The 22,801-nt window shown below is 38.0% G+C and overlaps 1 protein-coding gene across 10 annotated transcripts in view; it reads right to left on the bottom strand.

The window, feature by feature from the left end:
• FARS2 (phenylalanyl-tRNA synthetase 2, mitochondrial) overlaps positions 1-22,801 on the bottom strand; it is a 540,850-nt gene that overhangs the window by 334,649 nt on the left and 183,400 nt on the right. For 9 of the 10 annotated variants that reach the window (XM_036257564.1, XM_036257555.1, XM_036257556.1 and 6 more), the window contains one exon: positions 16,380-16,511. The exons of the other annotated variant lie outside the window; for it this stretch is intronic. In XM_036257564.1, the coding sequence (XP_036113457.1) occupies positions 16,380-16,511 (132 nt within the window). The remainder of the gene's footprint in view (positions 1-16,379; positions 16,512-22,801) is intronic. 10 annotated transcript variants of the gene reach the window in all.

Below are 22,801 nucleotides of genomic sequence, written 5' to 3'. Positions count from 1 at the left end.
AGAACAACAAAGTTGGATGACCCACACTTCCAAATTTCTAAACTTACTACAAAGCTACAGGAATCTAAACAGGGTGGTACTAATCATGAGGACAGAAATATAGAACAATGGAATAGACTCGAGAGTCCAGAAATAAACCCATACATTTATGGTCCATTGATTTTCAACAGGGGTGCCAAAAGCATTCAATGGGAAAGGAATAGTTTCCTCAACAAATGGTGCTGGGACAACTAAACATCCACAGCAAAAGAATAAAACTGGCCCTGGCCAGTTTGGCTCAGCGGTTAGAGTGTCAGCCTGCGGTCCACAGAGACCCGGGTTCGGTTCCCGCTAAGGGCATGTACCTTGGCTGCAGTTTGTCCCTGGCCTTGGTTGGGTCGTGGGGGTGGCGGCCACTCAATGTGTCCCTTTCACCTCAATGTTTCTCTCTCTCTCTTCCTTGCTCTCCCTCCTGCTCTATCTGAATAAAAAATGGAAAAATGTCCTCAGGTGAGGATAAAAAAAAAAAAAAAGAATAATATTGGACCTCTACCTCATACCACATTTAAAAATCACCACAAAATGAAATAAAGGCCTAAAAATAAGAGCTAAAAGCACAAAACTTCTAGAAGAAAACATAGGGATAAATCTTCTTGACCTCATATTTGGCAGTAGATTCATAAATATAACACCAAAAGCAGATGCAAGAGAAATAAAAGAACAGATAGAATTAGACTACATCAAAATTAAAAATGTTTGTGCTTCAAAGGACATCATAAAGAAAATAAAAAAGAAAACCTACAAAACTGGAGAAGATATTTACAAATCATACATGTGATAAGGATCTAGTATCCAGAATACATAAAGACCTGTTAAAACACAACAAAAAGACAAACAATCCAATTTTAAAAATAGTCAAAGGACTTGAATAGACACTTTTCCAAAGAAAATGTAAAATGGCTAACAAGTATATGAAAAGATCTTTAACATTGTAAGTCATTAGGGAAATAATTAAAATCACAATGTGGTAGCCCTCCACACTTAATAGGATGGCTAGAAAACCAAATAGTACAGTTCAAAGCAAACAGAAAACAACAAACATTGGCAGGGATATGGATAAACTGAACCCTCATCTACTGCCAGTGAGCATGAAAAATGGTTTAGCTGTTGTGGAAGTAAGTATGGTACTTCCTCAAAAATTTAAACATAGTATTATCATATTACTCAGCAAATTCACTCCTAGATATGTTATATACCCCAGAGATCTGAAAACAGGGACTCAAACAAGTACATGTACATGCATGTTCACATCAGCACTATTCACAATAGCCAAAACATGGAAGTAGCCAAAATGTCCATCAATACATGAACAGATAAATTGTGGTATATACATACAATGGAGTATTATTCACCCATGAAAAGGACTGAAGTATTGACATATGCTACAATGTAGATACACCTCCAAAACATTATGCCAAACAAAAGAGATCAGAAACAAAAGATCATATACTATAAGACTCCATTTATAAGAAATCATAATAAATCCATAGAGACAAAACACTGAATGTGACTGCCAAGGGCTGAGGATAAGAGAGTAGAAAGAAATTGCTTAAAGGAAAAGATGTTTCCCTTTGGAGTAATAGAAATAGCAGAAAACTAGGTAGAGGTTGTGACTGCATAATATCATAAATGTACTAGAATGCCACTGAATTGTTCACTTTAAAATGGTTAACTTGAGCCCTGGCCAGTTTGGCTCAGCGGTTAGAGCGTTGGCCTGCGGTCCGGAGAGACCCGGGTTCGGTTCCCGCTAAGGGCATGTACCTCGGTTGCAGTTTGTCCCCGGCCCTGGTTGGGTTGTGCGGGTGGCAGCCACTCGATGTGTCCCTTTCATGTCGATGTTTCTCTCTCTCTCTCTCTCTCTCCCTCCCACTCTATCTGAACAAAATATGGAAAAATGTCCTCCGGTGAGGATAAAAAAAAATAAAAATAAAAAAAAAAATAAAAAAAAAAATAAAATGGTTAACTTGATGTTATGTGAATTTTACCTCAATAAATATTTAAGCCAAAATTTTTAAAAAAATGAATAGAAGATAAAATATGCAGCATGAAAAATGAGGATAAAGGATGTAGTCTGATTCGAAGGGGTTATAGGCATCAAATCCAGAGCAATGTTACCTAGATTTGGCAAAGAGGAGAAAGTACATGAAATAGAGAGAAATCCTATGATGGAGAAGAGGAAAACTGAGAGTTCATTTATGGTGGCTTAGATGTTCTAAGTAAAACAGAAAGTATACATGTTAAGAACACAAAGATGAGAATAAAGTTATAATTTGAGAAGAAACAATAAACAGAAAATGTAGTTTATATCCTTGCACCCTTTCAAGTGCCATAAAAAAAATAAAAAAAAATGAAGCCCAAAATTTCTGGAAACATGTTCAACTACACTAATAATCAGAGAAAAGAAAATTAAAACAATACCAGCACAGCCCTGCTGGTTTGGCTCAGTGGTTTGAGTGTTGGTCCATGCACCAAAGGGTCTCAGGTTTGATTCTCAGTCAAGGGCACGTACCTGGGTTCAGGTTTAATCCTCGGCCTGTGGGGCGTGTGCAGGAGGCAACCAATCAATGGGTCTCTCTCACATCAGCGTTCTTCTCTCTCTGTCTTTCTCTTTCTTCCTCTCTCTCTCTTTCTCTGCTCCTCCCTCGTCTCTACTCTCTCTAAAAATCAATGGAAAAAATATCCTCAGGTAAGGGTTAAAAAATAAATAAACAAACAATGAAACAATACCAGTACCACACTTTTTCCTCTTAGACTCAAAGAGTAAAGATACCAATAGTGTTCGGTGTGGGAAAAGAGGCACTTTCAAATACTGCAGGTGCTTTTTCCACTATGTATGTGGCAATATACATCATAAACCATGAAGGGGAAAAGCCAGTAATTCCAGGTCTGTAAATTTATCCCAGGGCAATACCAGGCAAGTGTGCAAGGTCACACCTATAAAGACTGTTTATTGTCAACAACACATCAATACAGAAATGGCCATGAAGATTCACCCACAATGGCTATGTGGCCATTAACAATGATGATATAGATAGATATATCAAAGACACTCATGTGAAAATTCTTGTGAAAAGGCATAATGCAAAAAATTTCCAAGTGTAATTCTATTTTTATAAAATATATATTATTAGGTGTATCTAATAATTATACGTTTTCATACTTGATTTTCTTAATCTTTAAATGATCACAGTTTACTTTTATATCTGAAAAAAATCTTGCCATCTTATCCATTTTGAAAAGAAAAATGGACAAAGGCTAAGTAAATATTTCAACAGACATCTCTATTCTGACAGCTTGAAAATGTGTCACTAGGAGGAAGTACAAGGCAAAACCTGGACATGGGGCCAATTCATATTTGTTTGCTTTTCAGAAAGAGTACTTAAAGGGCCAAAAGTGACTTAAAGGAAGAGGATAAAGGAGAGGAAGGGAGAAAGGGAGAAAGATAAGGGGAAAGAGAGAGGAAGGAAGGGAAGAAGCCAGAATTTGCCAGATCTTAGATCGTCTCAATTGGTTGTTCTGCCTCAAAAACTCACTATGCTTAGTACTGGTTAATAAAAGTCAATGGATTAAATATACAGGAGAGCTCATGTACCCACACTTTTCTGGCACCACATAGTTATGGCATGCAATCACCCCCTCACCTGGAGTGTCTTCCCAGTCCGACCTAGAGTTTGGTTCCACTACAAGGAGCATAAGCCCACTATCCCTGACTCTGACTACAGCTCAAATCCCTGGACAGGTATACGGAACAACGAACACAGCACTCTGAGAAGTAAACAGCCAAATTTTGAATGTGAGTGAAAACTTGGAGAAGTAACCTACACAGGATGAATTGCATAGGATTTTTTGTTTGTTTTCTCGTGTTTTTTCCCCAAAGACGGGCCCCAGTTGCAGAACTGCACAACATCATAGCCAGCTAAGACTCATCAAGAAACCTGTTTTTCTGTACACAGGTAAAGAGCTTCTGAAAGCTAGAGTAGAGAGAACCCATTAAAGAGATGTCCTAACTCCACCTGCACAAGTACCAACCTAACCCGTGAGCTATGCATTGCAGGCACAGGCCCATACCAGCACAGCAACGGCTGAGGAAACAAACTGACATTTCAATATTCACACAAGTTTCAGACTAATCCTGAAGTACACATGTGCAGGACACACACACATCAGCAGAGCAAAGACCTACTCTAAAATCTGAATCAGTGCCCACAGGAAACAAGTCAGAACCTAAGGCCTAAACCTCACCAGATTGATCATCTACTAAAAGAAAATATCAACAGTCACCATAGGATTATAACAGAGTGTACACCATTTACCATGGACAATTACCAGCATATAATCCAAAACTGTTTAACAAAGAACAAGGAAAATGTGACCAATCCTTAATATCAGTCCATCTTGAGATGACCAGGATGCAGGAACTATCAGATATTTTAAAGTAACTATTTTAACTATGCTCCATAAGGTGAAAACACATACACACACACACACACACGAGAAATAAAAATATAGAAATTATTAGCAGAGAAACAGGAACAACAGACAAGAACCAAATAAAATGTTTAAAACTAAAAAAAGAAAATCTAAAATTAAATAAAATATGTTTGATGACCAAGGAAGCAAAGTGGAAATGAATAAAGGAAACAAACACTGAACATGAAGATGGATTAACAAAAATGATCCAGTATGAACAACAGAGAGAAAAGATAGAAAAAAAGTGAGGCAAGTCTTGGGATCTTCTGGGATAAAATAAAAAAATCTAAAATGGTTGCATGCAATTTGAGTTCAGAAGCAAAGGAGGAAGAAATTTAAATAGAAATATTATCTAAAGAAGTAATGACCAGCTTGGCTGGTGTGGCTCAGTGATTGCCTCGACCCATGCACCAGGAAGTCACCGGTTAGATTCCCGGACAGGGCACATGCCCATGTTGTGTGCCCAGTCCCCAGTGGGGGGCATGCAGGAGGCAGCCAGTCGATGTTCTCTCTCATCAATGTTGCTATCTCTCTCTCTCTCTCTCTCTCTCTCTCTCTCTACTTCTCTCTCTCTCCCCCCTCCTTCCTCTCTCTAAAATCAATAAAGAAAAAAAATGTTAAAAAAAAAAAAAGTAATGACCAGGAATTTATCAAAATTGGTCAAAGACATAAGTTTACAGATCCAAGCTCAGGAACCTGAAAACGGATAAACTCAAAGAAAACCACACCTAAACACATGAAACTGCACTGCTAAAAACAAAAATAATGAAATAAATCTAGAAAGTAGCTAGAGGAAGATAACACATTACATACAGGGGAACAACAAATGAAATGATTAGGATTTTCTCTACAGAAACCATACAGGCAGAAGACAATGAAACAATATCTTTAAATTGTTAAGAAAAAAGATCTATCAATCCAGAATTCTATACTCATTAAAAATATCCTTCATAATAAAAGGTAAATAAAGACATTCTCAGACAGAGGAACACTAAGAAACTCATTACCAGCAGACAAGTTCCATAAGAAATGCTAAGGGCCCTGGCCAGTTTGGCTCAGAGGTTAGAGCGTCGGCCCGCAGACCAAAGGGTCTCCAGTTCAATTCCCAAACAAGGGCACATACCTGGGTGGCAGGCACATAACTAGCCCCAGTTGGGGTCATGTGGGAAGCAACAGATCGATGTGACTCTCTCATATCGATGTTTCTCCCCCCCCCCCCACTCTTCCACTCTCTCTAAAAAACGTTAATGGAAAAATATCTTCAGGTAAGGACTAACAACAACAACAAAAAGGTAAAGAATACTGTTTTCCTCCTATGTTCTTTAAAATGCATATTTAAAGCCAAAAGTTTTGTCAGCAAACAGTGTAGTTTCCAATGTATGTAGACATAATATATGTTACTTAAACAATATAAAGATAACTGAGGACGGGGGTAGGAATGGCTAGAATGTGTATTTTAATGTAAATTAAACAGACTTCAAGAAATTACAGATATTTATTGATGATAAAAGGGACAATTCATGCAGAAGACATAACATTTATAAAAATGTATGAACCTAATACTATAGTTCCAAAAAAAATAAAGAAAAATTGATAAAATAAAAGCAAAATAGTCAAGTACATAATCATAGTAAAAAATTTTAACTCTTTTCTGAGAAATTAATAGAATACTAAGACCAAATAAATCAGTAGACATAGAAGAGTTGAACACCATTCAGTTACATTGATCTATTTGACACTTAGAGACCATTCTACTCCTAGGTTTTCTCTGCAAGAGAAATGAAAACATACGTCCACACAAAAACTTTTATGCAAATATTCATAGCACCTTTATTTGTAATAGGACAAAACTAGGAACAACCTACATATCCATCAGTAAGTAAATGGATAGACAAATTTTGATATTTTTATGCAATGGAACAATACTAAAAACAAAAAGGAAAGAACTGATACGCACATATAATATCAACAGATACACACATTAACTTTTCTCAAAATGGAGTCTAAAGAATACATACTGTATGATTCATTAATATAAAAGTAGAAAATCCAAAGTAATCTATAATGACAGAGTTATAGTGGTTGCCTAGAGACTGAGTCTACATAGAGGGAGAAAAAAATTAGAAAAAGGGCACAAGGATATATTGGTTTGTGATAAAAATGTTAAAAATCTTTATCACGATGATGATTTTGCAGGTATATACATATGTCAACAGTGAATCACAAAGAACTTATATGCATATATGCATAACCAATGGACACAGACAATAGTGGAGTAAAGGCAGGGGGTGGAAGAAGGGAGGAGGGGCCCAAAGGGGAAAAATGGGAACATCTGTAATACTTTCAACAATAAAGATAAATTGTTTTTAAAAAGGAATCAAATGGGTGGAATGCAGACTGGTGCAGCCACTATGGAAAACAATATGGTGTTACCTCAAAAAATTAAAAACTGAATTGCCATTTGACCCAGTGATCTCACTTCTAGGAATATACCCTAAGAAGCCTGAAACACCAATCAGAAAGAATATATATGTACCCTCATGTTCATAGCAGCACTATTTACAATAGCTAAGATCTGGAAACAGCCCAAATATCCGTCGTAGACAAGTGGATAAAAAAGCTGTGGTAATAGCCCTGGCCGGTTTGGCTCAGCGGTTAGAGCGTCGGCCTGCGGTCCCGAGAGACCCGGGTTCGGTTCCCGCTAAGGGCACATACCTCGGTTGCAGTTTGTCCCCGGCTCTGGTCAGTCGTGCGGGTGGCAGCCACTCGATGTGTCCCTTCACGTCGATGTTTCTCTCTCTCTCTGTTCCTCTCTCCCCCTCCTACTCTACGTGAACAAAAAAATGGAAAAATGTCCTCGGGTGAGGATAAAAAAAAAAAAAATTAAAAAGCTGTGGTATATATACACAATGGAGTACTTACTACACAGCTGTAAGAAAGAAAGAGCTCTTATCCTTTGAGATGACATGGAGGGACCTGGAAAGTATTATCCTAAGTGAAACAAGCCAAACAGAGAAAGACAAGTATCATATGATCTCACACATTTGTGGAATATAATGAACATAACAGTCTGTAGAACAGGATAATCCTAAAGACATGGAAGTAAGGTACAGACTGACAATCCCCAGAAGAGGGGATGAAGGGGGAGAGATAAACCACAGAACTTATATGCATGTATGCATAACCAATGAACATGGACAACAAAGCTGGGGACAGGCAGGGAGGGAGGGAGAGGAGGGTATCAATGGGAGAAAAAGGAGAAACCTGCGTAACAAAAATAAACAAACAAACAAACAAATAAATAAAATTGTCCACTTTGAATATGTGCAGTTCATTATATTTTCATTATACCCCCAAAGTAAGAAAAATATTCTACCTCTCCTAAAAACAGAGCTTTGGAGGCACGGTCTGAATGCAGGTCATTCACAAGAATTATCCAAGGTATTTGTTTAAAATGCACATCTTGATCCCTATCCCAGACCTACAGAATCTGACACTCTATGAACAGACATTCTACATAAGCTCCTCAGGTGATCACTAGGCACATGTCTGACAACCACTGTTTAAGACCCAGTTCAGATTCCACCTCTTCTATGACACCTTCATTCTTTTTACTGATAGGCAGAGTTCCCTCTTTACATCTCCCAAAGTTCCATGTCAAGAACGGCACTTACTCTACATGCTGTAATTATAGCTACACTTGAAGTTTTACAGAGAGAAATCACATTTATCAATTTTTGAGCCTTCTTCTTTGTCTAGCACAGCTCCTCACACAAAAAAGATGAGATGCACAGGAACGGCAGGTCTGCATATATGTAACAAAGTCTGGTCCATGCCACCTAAAATTTTACCAGCTTAGGTCAATAACACTGAATGGCATAAATATGACTAGAGGCTATAGAGATTGGCTATCAAAAAATAGGAATAGACTGGAAACAGATTTACACCTATATAGGAAAAGAATCATTAAGTATGTCATCCGGGTATCCAAGCAAAGATAAAGTGCATAACCCCTTGAAAACAGGACCCTAACCAATTCTGGGATGCACATTTCAAATACCCACATCAACCACATTCCATCCTTAACGTAGACAGGACAAGAGCTTGGTACTTCTCCAATTCCTCATTCTTCTCCTTTTGCTCAGTGTGCCTCAACTCCAAATATCAGCCATCATTTATTTTTATGCCTGTCTGTGCCGTGCTATTTTCAAAGGCAAGGACAATACTTATTTGCTTTTCTATTTGCCTTAGAAGAAATTCAAAAAATATTTGACAAACAAATTAACAAGATAAAAATGACTCTTTAAAACTTGACACTGTTTATGTATATTTCGTTTTCTCCAAAAGAGGCAATTTTTAAATTTTAACAAAGAGGTAAGGAAGGTGATTCCATTTTTTAAAAGTTATTTTCCACTACAGAGCCTTTCCTCCCCCTGGCCTATGTACAATCTTCTAAGTTTCACAGGGGCTCAATAAATGGTAAATTCCTTCCTGGGACAATCAAGATCCATGGTGATGGTTTTAGATGTTTATGCTCCACATACTGTATAAAAAGATATTAGCAGCCTGAGTCGACCCATTGGGAAATAAGTGTGCAGTATTTGGGGACGTGACACCTTTCTGTCCTCAAAAAAAATCTCCTCAAAGGAGAAAAAGCACATTATTAAAACAGTCACCACTCACTTTACAATAACTAAATCTAAGGCTCTGAAAGCAATGATAAAGACACTATAACTTTAAAGATTCCATCAAAAATCTACCAGACTTAATACATGAATTTGGCAAAGTAGCAGGATATAAAATTAATGTCAAGAAATTGATGGCATTCTTGTACACCAATGAAGTCACAGAAAAACTAAAAAAAAAAAAATCCCATTTACCATCACAGCAAAAAAATTAAGATACCCAGGAATATACTTAACCAAAGAAGTAAAAGACCTATTTGCTAAAAACGACAGGACATTGAAAAAGTAAACAGAAAAAGATATAAAAAAGTGGAAGCACATACCTTGTTCATGGATTGGAAGAATTAATATCATTAAAATGTCCATGTTACCCAAAGCAATCTACAGATCCAATGCAATTCCCATCAAAATATCAATGACATACTTCACAGAACTAGAACAAATACTTCAAAAGTTCATATGGAACCAAAAAAGACCCCAAAGAGCCACAGTAATCTTGAAAAAAAAAGGACAAAGTAGGTGGGCTCACAATACCAGATATTAAGTTATACTACAAAGCCACTGTAATCAAAACAGCCTGATACTGGCACAAGAATAGGCATATAGGCCAGTGGAACAGAACAGAGAACCCAGAAATGGACCCAAGACATTATGCTCAATTACTATTTGACAAAGGTGGCAAGAGCATACAGTGGGGTAAAGACAGACTCTTTAATAAATGGTGTTGGGAAATTTGGACAGCTACATGCAAAAAAAAATGAAACTAGACCATCAACTTACACTATATACAAGAATAAACTCAAAATGGATAAAAGACTTAAATGTGACTCATGAATCCATAAAAATCCTAGAAGAAAACGTAGGCAACAAAATTTTGGACATCATACACAGCAAAATTTTCACTGATACATCACCTAAGGCAACAAAAACAAAGGAAAAAACTGAACACATGGGACTACATCAAACAAAAAGCTTCTGCACAGCAAAAGAAACAACCATCAAAATGGAAAGGCAACCCACCGTATGGGAGAGCATCACTGCCGATGATACATCAGGTAAGGGGTTAATTTCCAAAATATATAGAGTACTCATACAACTCAACAAAAGGAAGACAAAGAACCCAATTAAAAAATGGGCAGAGGAACTAAATAGACACCTCTCCAAACAAGACATACAAATGGCCAAGAACATATGAAGAAATGCTCAACATCACTAATCATCAGAGAGATGCAAATTAAAACAACAATGAAGTATCACTTCATACTGGTCAGAATGGCCACCATCAACAAATCATCAAACAACAAGAGTTGGCAAGGGTGTGGAGAAAAGGGGACTCTAGTACACTGCTGGTGCAGGCACTAAGGAAAACACTATGGTGTTATCTCAAAAAATTAAAAATCGAATTGCCACTTGACCCAGTGATCCCACTGCTGGGAATATACCCTAAGAAGCCTGAAACACCAATCAGAAAGAATATATGTACCTCCATGTTCATAGCAGCACTATTTACAATAGTTAGGACCTGGAAACATCCCATGTATCCATCAGTAGACGAATGGATAAAAAAGCTGTGGTACATATACACAATGGAGTACTATGCAGCTGTAAGAAAGAAAGATCTCTTATCCTTTAAGACGACATGGAGGAGCCTGGAGAGTATTATCCTAAGCAAAACAAGCCAAGCAGAGAAAGACAAATATCACATGATCTTACTTATTTGTGGAATATAATGAACATAACAGTCTGAGGAACAGGGCAGACCCAGAGACGTGGAAGTAGGGTACAGACTGACATCCCTCAGAAGAGGAGGCTGGGGGGGAGGGAAGAGATCAACCACAGAACTTCTATGCATGTATGCATAACCGATGGACACAGACAACAAAGCTGGGGATGAGGTGGGGAGGATGGGGAGGAGGGTGTCAATGTGGAAAAACAGCTGTAACAAAAATAAATTAATTTAAAAAAATAACTTAATCTTAAAGGCATCCATGTGTTAATATAAAATTTCAAAAACACTTAAAATAAAGACACTATGACTTGCAAGAATTAAAATAAAATTCTATCTGGAAAGGCCTTATCTTATTCTGTACACAAACACACATATATGCCACAGGCAACTTAAATGTGCAATGATGTGCTTCTATTGACTCTTCACATAGCAATCTAATCTAATGCTACTAATTAAATGCACTCTACCACAGGAGATAACATATATGGTAGCACTGCCCTTGTTTAGGGGTAACAAATAACTACAGAACAGTTTGCTTGCTGTTGTTTGTTTCATTTGGTTGTAGTTCCTCATTCCATGTGAGAATAATTTATTTGAAATTAATTTCTAGCCACTTCAAAATCATGCAACTTATTATTCGGGTAGCACAACAGAGTAGCTAACTGTTGTCAGAAAGACTTGGGCAAGTTGTGTTACCATTATCTAGCTATTTGATCCTGATCATCTTTCTCAGGCTCTATAAAACGGGGATAATGACAGCTCTACCTCAGAGCCTAGTCATCAAGATTAAATAACAGGAAGCACCTAAAGTAGTGAGATGAGGGCACACCGTAAGGGCTCAATCGCCCGCTAGAACCACTGCTGCATCAGCTTTGGTTCCCAGTTATTTCATCACTTACCTGAACCTCTATGAGATCTTCAAAGAATGAGCATCTACAACCATCGACTTTATTGTTTCTTGGAAGGTCTATTTAAAAAGTTAGGTGATGCCAGGCCAGTGTGGCTCAGTGATTGAGTGTTGACCCACGCATCAAGAGGTTGCCGGGGACGTGATTCCCAGTCAGGGCACATGCCCAGGTTGTGAACCTGATCCCCAGTGGTGGGTACGCAGGAGGCAGGCAATTGATGTTCTCTCTCATCAATGTTTCTATCTCTCTCTCTCTCTCCTTTCCTCTCTCTCTAAAAATCAATAAAGAGCCCTGGCCAGTTTGGCTCAGCGTTTGGAGCATCGGCCTGCGAACCAGGGAGTCCCAGGTTCAGTTCCCACTAGGGGCACATACCAAAAAAAAAAAAATCAATAAAGAAAAATATTTTTTAATAATTAAATAAAATGTTAGGTGATGGGAGGGGAGAGGAAGGAAGGGAAGAAAACATAGGAAAATTAGAGGGAAAAATTGAATAGTCTTTCTCTATGCCAAAGAAACTCAGAAATAAAAATTAAAAAAATAAGCTGCAATTACAAGTGTTGGTGGTTAGAGACTGCCAGGCACAGTTTAAAAATTTAACTATATGTGTCAAAACACATTCAAGTCTGGGAACACAGAGCAGAACTTTGTCATAATAACTTCAAGTTCAAATAGCAAAACCTACACAGAATTTCTTTCCTAAAATTCTCTTCTTCCTTTTCTTTAGTTCCTCTCTCTCTCACACACAAGATATTTTATTTAAATGTTATGTGTACAATTTCCTAGTAACTTAAAAGCACATCCTACTGCCACTGTGAATCTCTCAAACATATTTGCATCTTAGGTGTCTTCTTTTTTCCCCCCATTTTGCCATTTCCTTCAAGAATACCTGATGTGCTGATCTAATAATAGAACAGCAGTCTGATTAATGTGCAACAATGACTAGGAAACCTGGTTCAGATAACTATATTCTGCAGTTTACTGTGTGAATAAACCTCATAAAACCCATCAAGGACACTGGAAAACGTACAAGGAAGCACAATTCCATGTGACAACTGATATGTAAGCTGCTCATCCCCTGATTCACTTTCTTAGTTCTGGCCCCTGACACCAAGAACTCCTGGGAGAAGGACACCTAGAATTCCTTCAAATCTTTTGTCTATAAAACAAAAAAGTCCCCGTCACTTATTTTTGCTTTTACTTCCCTTTCCTTTGAGGTCAAATTCATAAAGTACTTTCTAAGACCAAGGTCCAGAAGTTTAGTACCTTGTTTTCTTCCATGAAATTTATTGTTTCAGGTCTTATATTTAGGTCTTTGATCCAACAGATATATGACAAGATGCTCAACTTGACTAGCTAAGTTGACTCAAACACACAGTCTCACCTGACTCCCCATAGAGGACTTATACTCTGAAAAAATGTTTTAAATTAAATTCAGATAGTGACTTTGTAAATATTTTGTTTATTTGAAAGATAAAGACTCTTCTAAACCACTTTAATTACCGGTTGTTGATAACTGATTTATCCCTCTGAAACATGCTCATATTTTTGATATCCAGGTATTCAGGTATTGCACCATCTTATAAAAATCCTTATTTGTATCTATTTTGAGATGATTTCAAACCTGCTTCTAATGACACTTCCTGTGAAGGAGGGCTTGAGATTGGTAAATAACTCCATGAAGTATAAAAATGAGTATTAGCATATATTTAGATTAGACTTCCAACAAATTAATGAATTAATTAATTTGCTTATGTTTTTGCCTTGGTTAACTGAGGTTTGGGATTTTGTTTTTTAAGTATGGATGACATTAAAAGACTCACAGCTCTAAAATTAACTTTAGAAATAATTATTTTTATTAAGCAATGGTTCTGCAGAGAAGAGTTGGAAAGTTCTTTCTCAAGTACCTTAGTTACGTAAAGAATTTAATGAGACCCCGTCGTCAACTTATCGTCAATCAGATGGTAGTACCAACACAGAGGCCTCTCAGTATTTTTATATTGTGTTTTATTGTATTTATAATATATCTGGATTTGGGCACTATTCTAATGCAATATGAACAAAAAAAATTATATGTTGACTTTGTTCTTAAACAGTTTGGAAGACAAATCCACTCATAACATGCATCAACCCAGTGGGGCAATTAAAAGGCAACATACCAACAAATACACAATGACAAAGCTGAACACCAACAACAAAGTGCTGACAAGAAACATCTCCAACAGACTTTGGGTCAAGATGGCGGGTAGGTAAGCGGTATCGCGTCCTCCCACAACCACATCCAAGTTACAACTAAACTATAGAACAACCATCATTCAAAACCGCCTGAAATCAAGCTGAATGGAAGTCCTACAACTACGGAATTAAAGAAGCTGCATCGAGACTGGTAGGAGGGGCGGAGGCAGACGGGCTGGTCCCACACCCACCCGTGGCAGATAAAAATCAGGAGGACACCTCGGCTGGGAAGGTCCTCTCTAAGGACTGAGGGATCCCCATCCCACACCAGGTGCCCCGCTCAGGGTTCCAGTGCCAGGAAGAGAAGTCCCCATAACTTCTGGCTGGAAAAACCAGCGGGAACTGAGGCTCAGGGAAGCTGAAGCGGCTGGAGCCCCAGGCAGCTCCTTAAAGGGCCCGCGCACAGACTTATCGGACTCTCTCCTTCTAAGCTTGGAGGGGAGGCAGCTCGAGGGGCGCCAGAGACATACAGGGAAGAACTGAGCTGTTTGGCACTGGAGCGAGGGCTGGAGAGGGGGCTTTCTCCAGGACAAACGTGCTGTCAGAGGTCTTTGTTCCTTTGGTGAGCCCCTCCCTGAGGCGGTAGACAGTCTCCATATCTGGGACTCCAGCAACCTGGCTCACACTGGAAGCCCTGCCCTGGTGACTCCCTGAGGCCCTGCCCCACCTAACTTTCAGTCCCACCCAAGCTGTTGCTAGTTGCTTAACCATGGGATTGGCCTGTCTTGGATCCTGCTTCAGGTTTTCCTAAATTCTTTCAAACAAGCAGCATCTGGTCTCAGATAGCCCCATACCTCTCGTTAAGTAATACACAGCAACAAACACAGGGAGGCAGCCAAAATGAGAACACAAAGAAACAGGTCCCAAATGAAAGAACAGAACAAAACCCCAAGAAAAGAACTAAGTGAAATGGAGATAAGCAACCTAACAGATGCTGAGTTCAAAATACTGCTTATAAGGATGCTCAATGAACTTAGTGAGGGCCTCAAGAGCATAAAAAAGGACCAGTCAGAAATGATGGATGCACAGTCAGAAATGAAGGAGGCATTAACTGAAATAAAGAATAATTTACACAGATTCAATAGTAGAGTACGTAAATCCAAGAAGCAAACCATTGATTTGGAATATAAGGAAGCAAAAAACACCCAATCAGAACAGCAAAAAGAAAAAAGAATCCAAAAAAATGAGGAGAGTGTAAGGAGCCTCTGGGACAACTTCAAGCGTGCCAACATTCGCATCTTGGGGGTACCAGAAGGAGAAGAGAGAGAACAAGAAATTGAAAACCTGTTTGAAACAATAATGGCAGAAAACTTTCCTAACTTGGTGAAGGAAACAGACATACAAGTCCAGGAAGCACAGAGAGTCCCACACAAGATGAACCCCTACACCAAGACACATCATCATCAAAATGCAAAAGGTTCAAGACAAAGAGAGAATCTTAAAAGTAGCAAGAGAAAAGCTGTTAGTTACCTACAAGGGAGTTCCCATAAGGCTGTCAGCTGATTTCTCAAAAGAAACTTTGCAGGCCAGAAGGGAGTGGCAAGAAATATTCACAGTGATGAAAAGCAAGAACCTACAACCAAGATTACTCAACCAAGATTATTCTAAAAGCTGTCATTTAGCATCGATGGCCATATAAAGAGTTTCCCAGACAAGAAAAAGTTAAAGGAGTTCATCACCACCAAACCGTTATTATATGAAATGATAAGATAATGAAGAAAATGAAGAAAAAGATAAAATATATGAACAAACAAAATGGCAACATATCTATAGACAATGGAATCTATAAACAAATTGAACAGGCAGAGCAGAAACATTCTCATAGATACATAGAACATTTTGTTGGTTGCCAGATGGGAGGGGGTTGGGGGAATGGGTGAAAAGGGTGAGGGAATTAAGAAGTACAAATCATTGCTAGACTGACAAACCTCAAAGGGAAAGGGGTTGGGGGATGGGAAGAAATAAACCAAAGAACTTATATGCATAACCAATGGACACAGACAATAGTGTGGGAAAAGACAGGAGGGGGGTGGGAGTGGGGACGAGGGGGTCAACGAGGGAAAAAGGAGGAACATCTGTAATACATTCAACAATAAAGATTTAAAAAAAATAAAGAAACATCTCCCAAACCAGAAACCATTACTAAATGAGGTGTGAGAGATTAAGCTCTTCCAGAGTTAAGCATCAGAGATAAGTCCGGAGGGCACTATGAGGGAAGATGGTGTGGTTATCCTACAGGAATATGTAAATGAGGTAAAAGGAGAGAAGAGTGTTTTTTAAGAAAGCCTGCAAACAAAATGTTAGCTTCTTTTCTACCTGAATTTACTAGCTGTTGTTCCATCACTCCACAGCCCAGAACTTCTAGCCATTCTCCATGGAAGTTGATCTCCATCTCAAAGGAAGGATGAGTAAAAGGAAAGTAGCAGTCTACCCATCTAATGTCCAGACCTGCAAAGATGTCCAATAAAAACAATGTTAAAAGACAGTCTACCCATTCTTGTGATCAAATTTACCTTTCGGCTAATGACATCAATTTCTACATTCCAAGTAAAATAAATAGCAAACAAATTAATTTACAACATGTTAGGGAGGGGCAATAAATTTTAAAACTTGTAAAAAAAAACTGGGTATGTCTTTTCCAGTATGAAAAACACTTTGTACAGTTCCAGGACCCTCTAAAATCAAATCAATCTCCTATCAAATCCCTGCAAGTACCTGGCAGAGGAAAAAATTAGGTCAAGACTATGGGAAAGCAGGTAATTCTACTAGTTCCTATAAGTGAAAATGGCATCTTTTCAGAGTTAAAGAAAAAATATTTTACTATATTGTCTTTCAAACTTGCACATCAACAATATGGCCAATTTAAGATAAACGATGATAGATGATAGATAGATAGATAGATAGATAGATAGATAGATAGATAGATAGATGTATATATATATAAATTTCTAAATCACATTTATAAGCGCTAATAAAAAGTTAAAATAAGATCAACTAAATTCAAGCAAAAGATTTAAAAAGTCAAAACTTTTTCTCTAGATGCGTGATAAACATCTTACTTTTAAAGAAATAAAGTACATGCTAAATTTCAGAATGCATGTCTCAATAAGCAATCATAAATATGATACTTAGAAACAATGATATTATTATTTAACAAAGGAAAAGACTGATGAATTCAAAACAAAGCCTGCAAAGTGCAGAGGTTACTAAAAGCAGAGGAACCAGATGAGAAGATGCCCACTGTGAGGAACACACCTGGGCAAATCACCTATGGTCTCCACCCTAAGCTCCTTTCACTCCGTGTAATGATCTTTCTCTTCTTTGGGACAACACTTCTGATTGTTTTTCTCCATGGTAACATGCCCTTCTGTGAATTTAAAATACTGTGTTTTCTCATTCAATAATATTTGTATTTAAAACCTAGTGAGAGTCAGAATGTGAAATAAATAAAAATAATAAGAAAATAACTTCCATTTATTGAGCATTTACTTTACTTCTATCATCTCGTTTCACTGATAGGGAGAAGAAAGGTTAAGTGTCTTGACCAAAGGCACACAGCTAGCAAATGGCTAAGCAAAACCCAAGTCTGCCTGACTCCAAAATTCCTACTCTTGACAAGTAAAACATTTCCCTGCCCATCAAAAAAAGATATTCAAAGAATCAAAAATCAGATGAGAAGGGAATTATGACATATAAGGATCTTTCCTATGCCCCAAATTATATAGGAGAAGGTAGATTTTCCTTTCATCGCTCTGTTTCAGTTGCATTTATTTTCGTAGTTCCTTGCAGTCTAAAGCAAGTGAATAACTGATTCCTGTTTACAATAGTAATACAATATTTCCCCCTTTTATTATACATGTGATATAATAGACAAATATCAAAGTGCACATATAGGGCACAGTTTGATAAATGTTGACATATGCATACATCCATGAAACTGTCACCACAATAAATACAATTTACATATCCATCACCCCCAAAAGTTTCCTCATACCCTTTCGTAATCCTATATGCCCATCACCCCTACCTCTCTCTTCTCCTCACTCCCATTATCCCCAAGCAACCACTGACCTCCTTTCTGACAATGTAGATGAGTTTGCATTTCCTAAAATTTATAAAAATGGAATCATACAGAACATGTACCCTTTTTTCATCTGGCTTTGTTCACCCAACATAATTATTTTAAGATTCACCTATGTTGTACATATCAAGAGTTCATTCCTTTTCATTACTGAGAAGATTTTGCCAACATTTTTTCTAACTAGAAAAAAAAGCTGGTCCTGTTGCATGCCATTGGGAAAATGTGTACAAGTCCCCAGAGTAGAAGCTCCTATGTGCAGAGCAACTACTTATTCACAATCATATTCTGGAAGGAAGGTATTTGTACACCTGTGTGATGGTCCATCTTTGGGACAAATAATCCCCTACCAATATTCGTATTAAAAAGCTCCAGAGACCATGCTGCAGGCAAACAAAAATGTGTGAAGCACTGGGATATATAACTGAGTGCACAAGGACTGGCAGACAAAACAATTTTTTATGATTCTTTTCGGTAACTCTTGGCATGTAAGCACAAATCACCTTCTGAAAAAAATTTAGAAAAACAAATTTGTGTGCAAAGTTTTATGTACTTAGCTCAAATTTGACCAAAAGCAAGAGGAGTACTCAGGGTTAATGTGATTATTTCACCGTCATATAATTAAACAGCATATAAGTGCCTGAAACATAGTTAGATGAGATCAATATAAATTAATTTTCTTTATATATCTTTGTTTTATTCCTTTGGACAGTCTAAATAAATAGCATAGTTTATATAGCTTTGTATCTCACATCTATAAAATCTTAAGTTTCCCCTAGTCAGAGAAAAAAAAGTTTGAGACATTAACAAGCCCTCAAAATAGTCACAAATGTTGATTAAAGTAATTCTATTACCAGTGTTTATTAAGACCAAACTACATCCCTACTGCACGAAGTCTATGAGGAGCTGAACCTCCTAGAGACAGGACCCATCTGCGCTGTTGGTACCAATGGTGTCATCAAAACACAAGGATTGAAGTGAAAAATGATGTGATGATCTGCCGCCTTCTTCAGAAACCTTCTTTTACCTCTGTGCCCCCTTCCACCTCCATCCACTCCGCTCTGTTGAATAAATTTCTAAGATAAGTTTTCCACATGTTGACTGAATCAATCCTTGCTCTTCCTGGGGCTAAGGCTTCAGCCAGCACAGCCATCCTACAGTGGCTCTCTCAGTAGCAATGAAAGGTTAACTGTTCTACACACTAGAAATCATACCCAGTAAAGCAGAAAAGGGCAAGGAAGTTAGCCAAAGTTTTCCAGAAACCATGAAAATGATGAATATTAATGATTTGTGGAGTAGAACTCATTGATAATATCACAGAAAGACAGAAAACACAAGATTGTCAAACGTTTTGTCTAATAAAACTGAGACTTTTTCATCCTTTTCACTTCCTCAGACCCTTCGCTAAAAGTTTTCTTTTTAAATCTATATGACCCTGCAAAGAATGCCAATCCATACACCATTCCTTTTCTTTGTCCTACTACTTTAAAGACATCTTCAGTTCTTCAATTCTGCTTCCTTCATATAAACAGGCAAAGCCAAAATCTACAAAATTTTTGAGAAGCCCATGGATCTACTTCAAATATAATAAATGGCTATTTCAAAGTAAATTATATTAATGTGCAATTTTTGACAAAGACCATATTATTTTATACATTCTAACAATTTAAGTTTCAGTTACATTGACAAGTTTTTAAATCACTGGTCACAGAATTATTTATTGAAGTTTTTATATTATCCCAGAAATACACTTTCATCTTGTTTTATCCCTATAACCTCAAAACTGTCGTAATAATTGTTATGTTGGGTTTAAAAAGCATCTTGACATGCATGATACTGAATAATAAGCTCAAAACTCTATTGAGCATGGCTTATTTTACATGTCAAGTATCAGGAGTCAGTGGAAAAAATCCACTAAAAACTATGTATTTTGTATATAATACATTAATAGAGGGGAATTTTTTATAAACATGTCCAAATCATAGGGGTTCATTATGCATTAGACCAATCTCTTATTGAGGTGATAGAGGAAAATTAAATGCACATGTATCATATATATCTAATGAAAAATTATGCTCGACTGCATTCTTTCGTTTTGTTTTATTTTGTTTGTTTAGACAATTTATTAAACCATATTCACAAATGAAGCTCAGAGCTTTGTGAAAACTGCCTTAGAATTCTGTGAGGTTATATCGAAGAGCCTAGAGCCAAGTAGAAGAAAGAGCTCCTTAGAATAAACCGAACCTGGATTGAAGTCTCAGATTTCTACCTTTTTTCCTGTAAACCTGTGAATGGGTTAATGAACCTCTCTGAGCTCCTGCTGCCTTATCCCCCCCACTGGGTACAGTGACCTATTTCATTCAGTACTTTTGAGTAAAGAACCCGCAGGAGCCCACTTTTCTCAGAGGCAGAGATCTCTTTGGAGTTTTGGGCACTGTCTCTGCCCACAGGAAGTTTTCCCTTGGTTGGGACCTCAGAAATGATTAGTGAAAATTTTTTCAGGACAGTAATGTGAGCCCAGATTGAAGAGGTACAGCAGAAACTCTAATTTTCTCAACTTTGACAGGATACTACAGCTCCTACCTGCTACAGAAAACCAGAGGCCAGAAAAGGCAGCACTGCACCTTGTCCACTCTCTATACCAGCCTCTCGACTTCTTGACCCTTGACAAGACCAAGCAGGAACACAATGCAGGGGTATGTCTGAGTGTATGTGTATGAGGGCGGGGCGGGGGGCTCTTCCCACCACTCCCTGACTGCTATGCAATGTTGCTGTGCCTAAGCACTCTGACAGGTTGTAAATATTAAACAGATGTCATTCCATCTTACCTCAACAGGTCACATATAAACATAACACAACATTTCATTTCCCTGACTCCTTGACTCATTTAGGGATCTGTCCTCTGTTTACCCCTTATATTTAAGGATGGAACTCTGCTCTCAGAACCACCTCTGAGAGGTGTCAGAATCTAAACTGTGAAAGGTTGATGATCCAAACTAGAGCATATACCAGTAATTTTAGATATCCTACGAAAGCTACTGTCGACTGAAGCAGAAAATTGTTTAAACTGACTATACAAATATACAGTTAATCACTGCTATTGTACATTCATTTGTCAACAGGTGTTCCCTCCACTGAAATCAGAGAAATAGTAGAATGTAGCACCCTGATCCCAGGACTACTGCTTGTCTTTCTGCAAAAGGATGCAAGTAACAGGGCATCAGTGAGGTCTCACATCCCTGCCCTGACCCACCCCTCTCCTTCTAGACATTTACAGGTAAACTTTTACAGTTTCTTTTTAATTACCAGATGTAAGCAAATAGCATATGCAAACATGAAGGTCTGTATTCCGTCCTTTCTTAAATGAAAGACAGCATCCGCTGCACATTATTCTGCACCATGCTTTTATTTTTTCTCACTTAATGACATTTTCTGGGTGCCCCTCCAGCTTAATACATACAGCATCTCCTCATTCACGTTCTGACTCCTGCATGGTGTTCCATCAAGTGGCTATGCCATGTTTATATAAGAAGTCACTTACTGATATATATATTTAGACTATATCCAAGTATTTTGCTATGAAAAAAAAAATGACAATAAACTAGCCTGTTGGGTCAAAGAGTAAATGCTTTTATAATTTTAATAAATATTGCTAAATCTACCTCTATAGGAGCTGTAGAATTTTGCATTCCCATCATCAAGAGGGCTGAGGCCATACAACTAATTAGTGAAAAAGTCAAGCTAGAGCTCCCAGGTAAAGAATCAGGGCTCTGCTGATAAAAGACCACCCAGCTCGACCTCCATACACAGCTCTCTGGTAGCTAATGCAACAGCTGGGCACCCACAGACAGGATTCCCAGATTCCTGCTGTCTTTCTCACCCTTGCTGTCTGTTTGCATCTGCTGTCTCTCCTCTAGCACAGAAAGTGAGTGTCTTCTGGACTGACTGACTGAATGGCTGGCAGTAATAAGGAAGAGGAGACACATGATAGGCCTGAAGCACCCATGTGGGACTATCAACATTGACTTCACTTCCAAAGCCCACCTTACAAGTAGTGCAAAGTCATTCACAACTAATAATTCATTCCCCATCTAGGGCCTTACAAACCCGCCAATGTCACCACTATGACTCTTTAGTGTGCCATATATATCCTATGTGTTCACACAGCCACATACCCTTGAGTCCAGTACTGCAGACTGCTCAGTGGAATAAAATCATTCCACCTACAAAGTTAATGCTAAATACCACCTTTTCCGTCTCATAGAGGGAAAGAGAGTAATAACATCTTCTAGTGTGGGACCTCTATAGCACAGAGTAGAAGATGTTAGCACTATTTCAGCCACAATGACTCCCTTTGCTAAGACATACACAAAGTAATCAGGGAAAAATAAAAGACTAGCAATTTTCTCACTGTTGGTGATGGTGTAACTGATGCCACAATTATTAGCCCTCCAACATGTTATAAGTGCTGTTTCAGGCTATTGCCCTGGGACTTCCATATATAGAAATCCTTTTGATGAAGACTTGGGTCTTACAATACTATCATTTCTCTCCTCACAATGAAGTTAGAAATGGAGTGTAGCACAGTTTAATAGCCCCTCATTCTACATCAGGGTATGGCATCCAAGGCACTAAGATAAGTGACCTCTCTCCGGATCTA

This window comes from Molossus molossus, unplaced genomic scaffold, assembly GCF_014108415.1.
Source record: "Molossus molossus isolate mMolMol1 unplaced genomic scaffold, mMolMol1.p scaffold_m16_p_12, whole genome shotgun sequence".
Classification (NCBI taxonomy): Eukaryota; Metazoa; Chordata; class Mammalia; order Chiroptera; family Molossidae; genus Molossus; species Molossus molossus.
This window is presented reverse-complemented; position numbering and strand designations above follow the sequence as displayed.